General features: G+C 37.8%; 1 protein-coding gene across 1 annotated transcript in view; it reads left to right on the plus strand.

Annotated features, from left to right (window-relative positions):
- Nucleotides 1-12,925, plus strand: part of LOC124237352 (small integral membrane protein 14) — a 59,248-nt gene extending 46,323 nt beyond the window's left edge. The window contains exons 4-5 of the mRNA XM_046656901.1: nt 7,577-7,719; nt 9,778-12,925. Of these exons, the coding sequence (XP_046512857.1) occupies nt 7,577-7,719; nt 9,778-9,810 (176 nt within the window). The 3' untranslated portion in view covers nt 9,811-12,925. The remainder of the gene's footprint in view (nt 1-7,576; nt 7,720-9,777) is intronic.
- The last annotated feature ends 1,406 nt before the right edge of the window (nt 12,926-14,331 follow it).

Raw genomic sequence — 14,331 nt, forward strand, 5'->3', positions numbered from 1 at the left:
ATCCTTTGCACATTTTAAGGCTTTTGACATATTGCCAAATTGCATTTATTAAAAGGCTAGTTGCTAATACTTAACATCTCTGGGGCTGAGCTCCACTTTATTATATATGTGAAACTAAAACAAAACACAGTAATGTACCATTATAAAGGGGCTTGTTATTACATTATTAATTATTGTTATTACTGTGTGAACTAGGCACCCCCCCATCAAATTCTGTAAATAAAAAACCTTACAGAAATAGGAGCTAGTACAGTGCCTAGCCTAAAGTAGAAATTTTGTCAGAACATAGTCCATTGGTGCAAAAGGACAATAATTATATGCCTTTGGACAAGAAGGTAATGGTAATGTGCAGACACTGTAGCAGGTTGTTGGGATGATGGTTGGTGGTTACTCTGCTCCAGATTTCTTTATTTTCCTTCCTCAGTATCATTCATCTACAGTGTGGGCATCCAACTGTGCCCATCTACAGTGTGCCCTCTGATAAGTAGCTCAAGTTTTTGTCTCAGCCAGGTAAACTAAAACCTGTTCTCCTAGTTGAAAATAATCTTTTTGAACTCCATATGGGAGAACAAGTGTTTATTACATTTGTGGTATTTGTGACCCTTTAACCAGCCCCACCTGTAAACCAAATATACTCCTATTTCTGTGAGTGAAATTTTACTTCCTTAATCCAAATGTAAGGCAAAGCTCTAGAGCTTGAATATTAATTTAGTCATGTTGGCCAGTTTTTTTCCCCTAGTTCTTTTCGCATTTGGTAGAAATCTGACAGCCATTTCTTTAAATGGTTTAAGCAGTTGTTACCTTTGGGTGATAGAATTACTTTTCTCTGTATTCTGAATTTCCCCAATGAGCTTTATGCTGTTTTCGTAAAATATATATTAATCAAGAGTTCCCATGGCCCCCTTCTCAGGTTCAATAATTTGCTAGAATCACTCACAGCACTCAGGAACACAGTTTACTTACTATTACCAGTTTATTATGAAGGATACAACTCAAGAACAGTCAAATGGAAGAGATGCATAGGGCAAGGTATCGGGGGAAGGACTGTGCAGAGCTTCCATGCCCTCTCTGGGTGTGCCACCCTCCCAGCACCTCCATGTATTCACCAATCAGGAAGGCCTCTGAACCCCATTGTTGAGGGGTTTTATGGAGGTTCTATTCCATAGGCATGAATGGGTAAATCTTTGGCAATTGGTGATTAACTCCATCTCCAGCCCCTCTCCTTTCCCTGGAAGTCAAGGAGTAGAGCTGAAAGTTCCAACCCTCCATCACATGGTCAAACTCTGTCAACCAGCCCCTATCCTGAAGCTATCTAGGGGCTCACCAAGAGTCACCTCATTAGCATAAACTCAGGTATGGTTGAAAGAGGTTTATTATGAATAACAAAAGATGTTCTTTTCACCCCTGCCACTCAGGAAGTTCCAAGGGTTTTAGGAGCTTTGTGCCAGGAACCAAGATGAAAACCAAATATATGTATTTCTTATTGTATTGCGATATCACAGTACACATTGTGCCTGCCATGGTGTGTTGCATGTATTGGAGATGAATTTAATTGAATATGGAGCTCATTACTTCATGTGGTAGCAGAATCTAGTTGCAGTCTATTAGCAGATCTAGTTGCTGCGTGATTCTTTATGTTGAGCTAAATTCCACTTCCTTGTGATGTCTGCCCATAGTTTTGTTCTCTAGAGCAGTATAAAACAAGTCTGCTCACTCTTCTGAAAGACTGCGTTTCAAGTAAAGAGTTGTATGGAAACCAGCTCTATTTCTAACTTAATTTTGGAGTAAATCAGCTTGAAAATGGGTAGTTGTACTGAGGATATTGTAATTACTGTATATAACCCAAAAATCACAGGGTTAAAGTCTATTGGTGCATTATGCACTTTCACTGCTGTTTTATTTCTACTTTTTCCACTGAAAACATATATAAGCTTATAGAAATCAGCCCTCAGGATCTGCCAGCTGTTAGAGTCTCCCTCTCTGCTCTTTCATCTTCCTGGTGTCCAGCTAAGTTAATAGCTTCATCATGAATATTCCATTTGGCATCTTATTTGTACTACTCACCTTTTCTTGTAACCAAAGACTGAATTCTTAAGCAAAATGGAACTCTGTATTCTGGTGTACAAAGTCCTTTTACATTTTCATGATTTGACTTCTTTCCAGACCATAGAGTAATATGTATTTACCCTCTTAAGGCAAATAAGTTCCAGGCAGTGAGAGAACAGATTGTATATTCCTCCTGTGATTGTGCCCCTTAGTATTAATAAGTGCCAAAAAGTTATGACAATAAGAATCACAGTGGCCAGATCATTTAAAGGCCCATTCACCTCTCTCTATTGACTTTTTAAAATCGCTGCTCCTAATATTTGTTTGTATTGGCTGCATGCAGTATCAGAGTGTTTGAGTAGCCCACCTATTCTGAGACTCATGAAAAAGTGGGTCTTGTCATAGGGGCTGTGAATAATCCCAGAAAGCTTACAGTGACCCCATTCATCCCTGTTCCTGAATATTTCAAGAAGTCTAAGTCAGTTCAGGTGCCCAGTACCTCCAACTCCAAGATATTTTAGGACTGTGTTTTTTGTTTAATTCCATTCATTTAATTTTTTGCATATGGTTCAAAAATCGAGTTAATTAATGTACAGTGAAAAGTTATCTTCCTTCTCATATTCTCCCATCTACCCAGATCATATCTCTAGGCATTATAGTCATGCACCGAATAATGTTGTTTCACCAATGACAGACTGCACATACACTGGTGGTCCCATAAGATCAGTAGCATATAGGGGCTGGCCCCGTGGCCGAGTGGTTAAGTTCGCGCGCTCCGCTGCAGGCGGCCCAGTGTTTCGTTGGTTCGAATCCTGGGCGCGGACATGACACTGCTCGTCGAACCACGCTGAGGCATCGTCCCACATGCCACAACTAGAAGAACCCACAACAAAGAATATACAACTATGTACCGGGGGGCTTTGGGGAGAAAAAGGAAAAAATAAAATCTTTAAAAAAAAAAAAAAACAAAGAAGATTAGTAGCATATAGCCTAGGTGTGTAGTAGGCTGTACCATCTAGGTTTGTGCAAGTACACTCTATGATGTTTACACAATGGTAAAATTACCTAATAACGCATTTCTCAGAATGTATCCCCATCATTAAGCAACATATTAGCCTTCTGTGTATCTTTCCTGAATTCCCATATGCATGTACAAGCAGAATACACATTATTTGCCCTCCCTTCTGTATATACACTTTTTTTCATCTCCTTTTGTTTCTGTCACAAAATAGCATATCTCATGGAGACTTACTTCCCTCAACATTCTTTATAGCTTCATAATATTCTGTTACACGGATATACCATAATTTATTATTCAGATACTCTTGGCAGATATTTAGGTTTGTTTCCAGTTTTTTTTAATTCAGAATTTGTCCCATACTTTCGTTCTTCCCTTCTAGTAGCTAGGATAAATTTATCTTTCTTTTTTATTTAAAAAAATTTTTTTAATTGAGATTCATAATAATTTGCATCATTGTAAAATTTCTGTGCTCTAGTTGATCCTAAGACTGGTAATGGCTAATGTTTATTGAATAATGTTTATTGTGTACCAGGCGCTGTGCTCAACTGCTTTTCATGTACTGACCATTTTGATCTTCACAACTACTCTAAGAAATGATGGTAATATTTCCATTTCACAGAGGCACAGAGATTATATAGCTAAGAGGTGACAGAGTCAAACAGCTATGAGGTGGTCTCAGTTCTTAAAAAGTTAATGACCTAATTAGGAGAAATAGGAAACTATTCCTTCAAACTGGAAGTGCTGCCCTAGTCCAGGGAAGACAGAGGAGAGAGTGGGTGGACGAAATGGAGATTTTTACAGAAGAGAGAGGGATGTAGGATATAGGTGAATAAATGGAGGTTAGTTGTAAGAACTTGCCAGACAGAAAAATAATGAGTACTGCAGAAGGACTGAGTTTGCCAAGTTGGCAAATGCTGTCAGCCAAACTAGCATTGATCTATTACATCAGATTCCTTTGGAAAGCTTTTAAAATATTGTTGCTATCTGACCCCACCCCTCAGCTGCTCCTGAGTTAGATGGTTTGAGGCAGGGCCTTAGAATCGGTGGTGTTGATATCATCACAGGCTATTCTGATGTGAACACTGACTAAAGAAAGAAGAAGGTATCGGGTTGACTAGAGCAGAGGATGCATTTTCTGAGAAATGGTCAGAGTTAATATTGATGAATATTGATGAGTTAGGGCCAGATCATATGTGGAAAGGCCAGGCTGAAGAGTTCCGAGTTGAAACAGTAGGCAGTGGAGAGTGAGTCACTGGGTTGGTCAGCAGAGATGTGTTAAGAGCAGTGTTTTCAGCAGACTTTTCTAGCAGCAATATGCAGGAAGGAAAGGCTGCAATAGGAACCAAGCTAGGAAACAGTTACAGGGAACTAAGAATCATATTATCACTATGGGAGTCTTAAAAAGGAGTGGGCATTTTGTCAGGACTGCTTTGCCTAGAAATATGAATTACTGAATTTTCAACCTGAGGCTTAACTCTCTGAAGCTTCAGGATCTTTTACTTGCAAAGAATATCAAAAAGTTAAGAGATGGGGCCAGCCCCGTGGCCGAGTGATTAAGTTTGTGCATTCTGCTTTGAGGGCCCCGGGTTTGCAGGGTCAGATCCTGGGCACCGATGTACATACTGTTTGTCAGGCCATGCTATGGCAGGGTCCCACATACAAAATAGGGGAAGAATGGCACAGATGTTAGCTCAGAGCCAATCTTCCTCAACAAAACAAAACAAAAAAAAGGTTTGAGAGATAATTCCTGGTTCAAGGTAACCACTCAAGTTTTAGCTATTATTTAGTAATAAAATCAACAGATAGTATTTGCTCTTTTGAAAAACATCACCCTTGCAACAGTATAGAGAGGACAGAATTAGAGGAGGCAAGAGCAAGTATGTGGAGATCAGTTAAGGGGCCATCGCAATAGACCAGACAAGAGGTGATGGTAGCTTGAACAAGTGTAGGAGTGGAGCTAGAAGTAGACAGATTTGAGTGATATTTAGGAAGTAAAATGTACAGAAACATCCTGATAGATTAAATAAAGGTCATTGGGAGAGAACAAAAGGTGTTTTCGTAGGTTTCTGGCCTAGGCAGCAGGATGAATGGAGACCCAGTTTGGTGGGGCATGAAGACTGGGCAGGGGGAGATGCTCATGATTTTAGTTTGGGATACTGGGTATATTAAGTGGATTTGGTTATTTGTATTTTTAAGAAGCTGCCGATTGGCTCTAATGTATAGCACAGTTTAAGAACTGTTGATGCTTCGAAGACCAAAAAAATAAGAAAACTATTGTTGTAGATAGTGGATATTTGGGTGTGGAGTTCAGAGGAGTCAGGGCTGGGTATAAATTTAGATGTGATCTGGATATAGAAGGTAAATGAAGCCAAAGGTGAGGATGATTGTGTATAGAGCAAGAAGAGAAGGGAACCTAAAATTGACCATGAGGAATTCCAAATTTTAAAAGCCAGGGAGAGGAAAATGAGCATGTAAAGGAGTGGCTAAGTGTTAGAAAGGAAATCAGGCAGTGGTAATGGCACAGAAGACATGTGGCACACATCATTTCAAGGGACGAAAGTGTTTTTAAAAGGAAAGGATGATCATGGAAAAAGTGGACTAAAAATTACCCATTAGACTTAGCAGCATGGAGGTGTCATAGGTGACCTTTTGAAGAGCTGTTTGAGTGATGATGGAGGTAGACACCAAGCAGAGGAGTGAATGGGAGGCAGAGAAATGTAGACAGTAAATGTAGACAGCTCTCCAGATGTTAGGTTTAAAAGTTGGACAGGGAAAGGGGTTGAGGGAGGGATCTTTTTTCCCCAGTAAGTGATCATGGGATGGCTGCAGTGGAGAAGGGGGTGTTGAATACACAAGAGAGAGAGGATACTGGACAGATCTCTGCAAGAACAATGGGATCCAAAACTCAAGTGGAGAAACTGGTCTTAGTTATGAAGGGAGGCTCATTTAGTATAATAGGAGGGAACAAGGAAAGGAGTGGATATGGATATATAGAGAAAAAAATGCGAATGTATTGTGTGATAAGTAATGCAAACTTTGGTGACCCTGAGTACTGTGTTAGCTGTTTCTGGAGAAGTGATTGGGTTGGAACAGAGGCTGCATTCCTAGCCAACTCTTGGGCCAGCTCAGCTCTTTGCTTGACTTTGTCCCCTTTGGTCACTAACGCTTTGGCCTCAGCAGTGCTACCCATTTCCTTTCCTTTTTTGGGAGTGAGCCTGGGCCCATGGACCTCAATACAATATATCCCCTTAATTCCATCATCTTGTTTGGATTTCTTTTATGTTTTCCTGAGGCAGGGAGACCAAAATCAGTCGTAATCTTGACAGGCTATTTTAGTAACCATCTAGAGATACTATGTTTTTCTTTAGAAATCTGATCTTCTATAATTCTCATTTCTGACAATTGAGTACTCTAATATACTTCAATAAAAAATCTGTTTCATTTATTAGAAATTGACTAAGTTCATACCATGGGTCAGGCACTGTGCTAGGTACTTGTTATTCTGAATTAAATAAGATACGGCTGCCTTAAGGAGCTGGGAAAGACTGATAACCTACACACACACCTCCCCCCCCGACTCTTTTCTCTTGATAAATGCATAGACTTTAAAATAGCTAGATTTGAATCCAACTTCTTTTTGCAAAAAAGAAGGCCAAATATCTCTTTGTTTGAAATATCATTAAAATGATCTTTAATTTATATATTATACAACCCAGATGATGTTTGCTTTTCCTTAAGTTATTTTTTTATGCTGCTGCTGTGAGTAAAATGCAGAATTTCCCCCTTCTAAAGCAGAGTGCCTTTACTGTATATCAGGTGGTCTTAGCCTGGGTTGTGTAGATCTCAATATATCCATGGATTGGTGGCTTTGTGGGTCCATGAACCTTTCACACTTATGTGCAAAATCGTTGAATGTGTATATATGGATTCTTATAGTGGAAAGGTTCTTAATTTTTATCAGATTCTCAAAGAATTCTGTTACTCCAAAATATTAAGAGCTACTACACTATTAAAATCTTTATTTAATAGGCTTTGGCTTATGACTATTTTACACCATTTACCATTTAGATTTTCTCACAGGAGGAAAGGGAAATTGAAGCTGTAATACTTCGTAATTGCACTTCTTAAAATTATTAATCCAGGGGCTGGCCCCGTGGCCGAGTGGGTAAGTTCGGGCACTCCACTGCAGGCGGCCCAGGGTTTCATCCGTTTGAATCCTGGGCGCGGACATGGCACTGCTCCTCAGACCACGCTGAGGCGGCGTGCCACACGCCACAACTAGAAGGACCCACAACTAAGAATATACAACTATGTACTGGGGGGCTTTGGGGAGAAAAAGGAAAAAAATAAAATCTTCAAAAAAAATTATTAATACAATTTTTCACGTTAGTACAGTTTTTGAAGTTAACATTTAAATATCAGAATTTGTTTTTACATTTATCTAACAACATTACAATCATGATCATGCTACAGTTTTTGTTGTGAATACCTTTTTTTGTTTGTCTTTAGTACCAGGACCCTCTGGTGATAATGGCATCAGTATTACCATGATCTTGATGGCCTGGATGGTTATTGCAGTGATCTTGTTTCTCCTGAGACCTCCTAATCTAAGAGGATCCAACCTGACTGGAAAACCAACCAGTCCTCATAATGTAAGTGTTGTGGATTAGAAATCCATTTATGTGGGGGCACGGGTATGGTCTGGGAAGGGGGAGGAGTTTGTTTAGACTGAAATATCTGAGTTAGCAAAAGATTTAACTCATGGAGTAAGTTCTTCCTATGTAGTCCTAGTATATCTTGCAAGCCCAAATCACTTAGTCTTCATGGAGTTACATATAGAAAGAAGCTCAGACTAGTAGCCCCAAACTAAATGAATTCCAATCTTTATGCACTTGAGAAACATAAAAAATGATCCAGTTCATAATGCACAGCAGTATTTCTCAAATCTCAGTCCTCCACTTCCCACTTCTGTCCACCTCACAGTTGATCCTTTGCCTCTCATGCGTTCAGCTCCCTAAATTCTCTTAGTAGTGGCAGTTCAGATGTTTTACCCCTTCTTCATTTTCTCTCCTTCTGTCATAGCTATTAAATACAGTAGAGACCTGAGCCTGTCTGGCTAAATCCTGTTTTCCTCTTGTTTTCCCATCCTATTTCTTTCAAACTCATTGTTCTACTTCTGCAGCACAATAGATCAGCTGAGCTGGCAAAAGGAGAGGTGGGCATCATTCATGTTAATAAGTCCTGATACTTATGATTACAACCATTTTTAGAACCTTTCAAATGAAAAATATGATAAAGGGGCCCCATTGGGAGTTTTCAGTACTATTTTGAATAGAACCTCTATAAAGGATTCCTTTGAAACATTTTTAGAGCCAGTATTTATGTGTTTTCTTTTCCATTTGATTTGGATATTATCTCTTTAAAAATATTTCTGTGATGGATTCACTTGAACGCCAAATTATTCCTGTAATTCCCTTCTCCAACCTTCACCACGTGAATTCCTAAAATAATTGCTTTGTTTCCCCAATCTTGTGTGTTAATATTAGGAAGAAGTTTAGTTAGAGTAATTTCTTACATAGGAAAAAGCAAATGTGCGATGTTAACTGGTCAGTGCTTTGGTTTTCTTAGAACATTTAGATATGTAGCATGCTGACTTTAATTAAGAAAGAAGGCATCATTAGCACTATATAAAAAGCCTTAAATTCATTTTTGGTTTCTTGGAGAGGGGGGTATCCCTAAAGCAGGTTGCATTTTGTCTTGATAAAGTACTTTTTCCTTAGCCTTTTTTTTCTTACTTTCTATGTATAGTTTTTATTACTTTCATATCAAAGAGCAAGTTCTTCAGTGTTTGGAGCAAAGAAATCCACCTTAATAAGCTGACTTAGAAGCCATTAAAAGTGACAGAAATGCAAGATTACAATCCCCTGGGCCTTAGTTCATTGTAGACTGGCGGCTCTAGGAATAATAGTCCCCCTGCCGTAGGCATAAAGAAGAAAACTATTGACTAATTCCAAGTAGAAAAATTGATCACCCTCAACTAGGGTCTCCTCAAGCATGTCAGAGTAAATAAATGGAATCTTCCTGAAGATCCCTAAGAGCTCTAATGTTTCCTTCACAGTTCGGATACTTTCTATTGCAAGTAATAAGAACCAGCTCAACTTGGTTTAAATCAATGGCTTTATTGGTTTACACATCAGAAAATCCAGAGGTAGGGTTAGTGTTTAGAAAGTTTAGCAGTGTCACCAAAGACCCAGTTTCTTTTGCCATACCACCATTTTCATTCCAAGGTGGGCTCCCCTTGTGATCATAGGATGGCTGCCAATAGCAGCTGGAGCCACACGCTTCCTCACTGACATTCTGTAGCGAGAAACAAGTCTCTGGCTTCGCTTCGATTCTACTGCGCTCAGCCAGGCACCTTAGCCAGAGAGATGGGACTACCTTTATTTGTTTAAAGATCACCTCTGGAGCTGTCAGCGAGAGCAGTCATTTCCCTTTCTTCCATGCCATAGGGAAGAAGGAGACAAATGTTGGTGAATCACAATGTTAATCTAGTGTTCCTTTGTGCAGAAACATCTGAAAAGTTCAAATAAGTACATGATTTGCGATGGGAGGCTAGGGAGCATTGGTGCTCAGTTCTTACTATATGTGTTAGATTGGTTGCACTGAGGTTTAAGAAGTCAGTTCCATAATTTCTCTCTTTCTAATGCCAGGGACAAGATCCACCAGCCCCTCCTGTGGACTAACTTTGTGATATGGGAAGTGAAAACAGTTACCACCTTGCACGACCAAAAGAACGAAGATGACCAGAGTACTCTTAACCCCATTAGAACTGTTTTTCCTTTTGCATCTGCAATATGGATGGTATTGTTTTCATGAGCTTCTAGAAATTTCACTTGCAAGCTGATTTTTGCTTCCTGTTTTATCACCTTTCCTATTTACAGTATATTTGAGTAAATGATTATATTAAAAAAGTTACATCGAGCTTTTTTGGTTATCCTAAACTTAAACATTCCACTCATTCTATTTGTAACTGTGATTATAATTTTTGTGATGATTTCTGGCCTGATTGAAGGAAATTTGAGATCTCTGCATTTAAATATTTTAACAGTTTTGATAGGTTTTAAAATTGCTTTTTTTTAAATAAGGTATTTATAAAGTTATTTGGGGTTGTCTGAGATTGTCTTAAAGAAAATTAGAACCACACTGTACAGACACTTACCTTGGTAGTTTACTTGTGGGTGGCAGTTTTCTCTAGCTCTTAGGACTTGGCAGCCTTTGGAATATTTTACAAGTTACAGCTGAAATCTGTGTCATCCACTACAACTGGCTTATGTGGCTAGAAAAGGTGGAGAGAAGAAATGAAATAGTTGTTCACTAAGTTTTTTACTCCCATAAAAATGTCTAATACTAAGAAAACTTTAAACGACTTAAATATGGTGTATGATTTACAGTCCATTATATGACATTTGTAAGCCACTGTACGCTAGCTTTACAAGGTTTATGAAAGGAGGAGAAAGGTTAATTCTTTCTGTCTTTGCCAGATATAATCTATACAGTAATAATTTAAGCTATAATTTATTTGTAAAATGGGTGCCTCTCAGGAAGCTTCTTTTCTGTTGTAACACTTCCCTGTTAAGTGAAACTATTTTAAAGTTGTATTGGGGCCTGTTTGGTTACTGACGTTTGAATGATATTTACTCTATTTTGTTTTTGAAGAAAAAATTTTGAGTCTTTTGTTATCTTTCTGACTTTAAAAAAGATTTAATGAATTCTTGGTTTACTCCAAGGGAAAGAAGGAAAATGAGAAACAATCAAGGATCTTTTTCTCACCCTTATCTCATTCTCGTTTGTTAATGGGATGGATTGGGGGGGGGGAGGAGCATTACTATAAGTAAAATTTTAAGATGTATAAAAAAGTAAAAGGTTTCATTGTTTTGCTCAGTTTGAAAGGAAATTAATACAAATGGCATAAAAGTCTGCGTGACCTACATGGTTATGGAAGTTTTTCCTAGCAAGTGATTGCAGGTGATTTATGGGGGCTGGAAGGTATTTTGCTATCAATGTAAGAATTTTTTTTCCCCTAGATCAGTCTAGCTTTTCACTGTACAGACCTGAAAAATTACTTGTATGAATTGAATAAACTTCTCTATATCATTGTACTGTTTAATAGAGTCTCTGATACAATTGTGTGATGCTCATAGGGTATTTTTTTCTCCTTTATTATGATTACCTTCTCGGCCATAAACATTGTAAGGGCTTCATTTCATTATATAATCCAATGCTGACTGCCTGCATTCCTCTTGTACATCTTGGCTTCGTGCTCCACTTCTTGAAATAATATAACCTACTTTTAATTACTTGTGCTAATTGAGGGGTATCATAACACAGGTAAGTCAAATCCTGGATAAATGAACACCATAAATTTAAGGTTTTTGCTCTTGCTGTGGCCTACTGGAAGCCTTCCCATCTCTACAGCTGTTACCGTATTTAAAGCAGAAAGGGCAGGAATGGCATAAGATGGAGCTAAATCCCTATAAGCATTCCTTTTTCTGCCCTTGCCCCCTGAACTTGGAAGGCTTGCACATATATCATAACAGTCTGTTCTCAAAGCTGCTAGAAAGCTAATCTCTGCAAAGATACTGAATCTACAGCTCACAGATAATCGAGAATTGGCTTTGGTTGAAAAGTGGCTGTGATATGGAACCAGAATGTCTAATGTTAGCTAGAGACCTAGAAATCTGGATTCTTATTCCTAGTTCTTCATTTCTGTCACCTACACTTAATTGACCTTACATCTAGAATGTTAACCCTTTCCTATATGGACGATCTGTTTAATTGGTAACAAATTTCCTTAGTGAAGTATATAGTCTTGGTTTTTTTGCTTGTAAAATTTCTCTGCATTCCTGAAAAAGATAGTGTACTATTGCACCTAAAGTATTCCTGCTAACCTAACTAGTAATTTATATTATTCTATTATATTCTTAAAGCTTCTACATGTGGCCTTTTTATTGAGCACACCCTTATTCATTACTTGGCTTGTAAACATTCACCAGCACTGTGGGTACAGTCATTTTTAAATCTGGAAAAAGGAAAGATAAAGCTTCACATTTTAATCACTTTTGGCTCTTGAACGTTCCACAAATGCCATTAAGAATTTTTTTTTGTTTTAGAGTCGTTTAATGTTCTTTTATGCAAAATAACGTTCTTTTGCTTTCCATACGGAAAAATTTAACATTGGAACTGTGTATAGTAAAAGATTTTATCATGTACCTATCCAAGCACTATCCCATGGCCAGCAAGTCATATTTTAAACAACTTGCAGAGATTTTCCAAAGTAACTATTAAATACAGCTATTCCATTGTTACTTTTAGTATCTTTGTGCTGTGTGATATGATAGTGTTTACGGAATTACAGATGTCTTACATTTTCAAAGAAATCTTGGAAGTCTGTGTATCACTCTGAATGAAATTCTGTCACTGTAAATCAATTTGTGCTAAAATTTGACTAGCTTGACTTAAGACCCAAAATAGCACCTTGAAGGAGAAATGAAGAGAGTCTACAGTTAATTAGTTAAATTTTTGTTGTTGCGATAGTAGGTTTACTCTTAACGTTATAATATTTCTCAATGAAAAATCATTTATTTGTTACCATGTCTGATGATTACTTTGTTAAAGGCAAAAGTGGTCATGTGATGTACTAAATGTTAATTGCTGTTTTTAAATGTTTAAATCATGCCAAACAAATCATGTCTGTGCCATCCAGGGTTTATTGTAATCTTTTACTGAGTACTTGGATTGGGGTAAAGGGCTTGTACTATGCACTTTTTATTAATGAATAAATAGAAAACGTTAGTAACACTTCTTGTTTTCTGTTTGGCCTTTGTGGGAAGAGAAGCAAGCATCTTTTACTTAGTAAAATGTTAACATCATTAATTAAACAGTTTCTTTGTAAGACTTTTTACCCCTAACTAGAGACGTGCCCAAGAGAGAACTTTAAGTTACAAGTATTTATATAATAGCAGTGTGGGGCTAGTATTCAGAAGTATGGATTCTAAGAACCTATAGAAAACTAGATTGCAATTACATTTTTTAAATTTCTTCCTAGAATACAGGGTCAATAGATATTTTCTTTGAGGCAATAATACCCAATCGTGTTAATTATTTGAGCAGACATATGTAACCCAAAAAGACCTAGACCAGTAACCCTACTGAAAACACATAAAAGTGAAAATTTTCTTTTGCTCTGTGACCTGGAATACATCCAGATACTAAAGGTCATTAATACTCATATACATGTAAAATTGCTCTGTTATGATTATGATGTCAGTGTCTGTGTGATACTTAAGTCTTATTTAAATTAGCAAAATGTGTGAAATACATAATTTCCTGATATATTTAATGATTTCCATCTAAAGTTTGTTATATATGTGTCAGTGAATATCTGAATCCCCAGTAAAACTAAGGTTTTCATTAAATGACTGCAATACTAGTTTTCCTCCCAGAAAATGGAATTCAAACAAAATAAGTTTTTTGCTTCCTGCCATTTCATCTGATAGTTTTCTCAGTTCAAGATCTCATTTATAGAGTTGTTTTCTTCCCCCCCAAAAATGTTCCATAAACACCAACCATGATTATCTCTCATACTCAGATTTTTATTTATTTTTTATTTTTGCTGAGGATTCGCCCTGAGCTAACATCTGTTACCAATCTTTCTTTTTTTGCCTGAGGAAGATTAGTCCTGAGCTAATATCTGTGCCAGTCTTCCTCTATTTTGTATGTGGGTTCCACCACAGCATGGCTGACAAGGTGGTGTAGGTCTGCGCCCAGGATCCAAACCCGTGAACCCGGGCCCCTGAAGCGGAGCACCTCAGAGTCAACCACTATGCCACGGGGCGGGCCCCTCATGCTCAGATTTTTAAAACCTGGAGTTGTCAGTGTGATATTTCCCCATTGGGAACTTAATTTTGCCTATCTTTTCTCAAACAAATGGACTATGTTGGTGCAATAAACATTTCAACAAGTGTTTATTCCATAACTCTTTACACCTTAAAATGGATGTTCAGGATTAGATTACAGAAACCATTTTAAACCATCAGATGCCAAATCAAGATGCCTGTTGAAAGGGAGGTGGGAGGAGATGTCTGGGAGGCAGGGAATAGGTAGGGATGAAAACTAATATCTGTAGTTTCAAGAATAAAACAACTTGCCTATCAAAAAAGAATAATAGTCCCTCATACAAAACTGCTTATTTCTAGGAAACTTAG

Source organism: Equus quagga, chromosome 3 (genome assembly GCF_021613505.1).
Source record: "Equus quagga isolate Etosha38 chromosome 3, UCLA_HA_Equagga_1.0, whole genome shotgun sequence".
Taxonomy (NCBI): domain Eukaryota; kingdom Metazoa; phylum Chordata; class Mammalia; order Perissodactyla; family Equidae; genus Equus; species Equus quagga.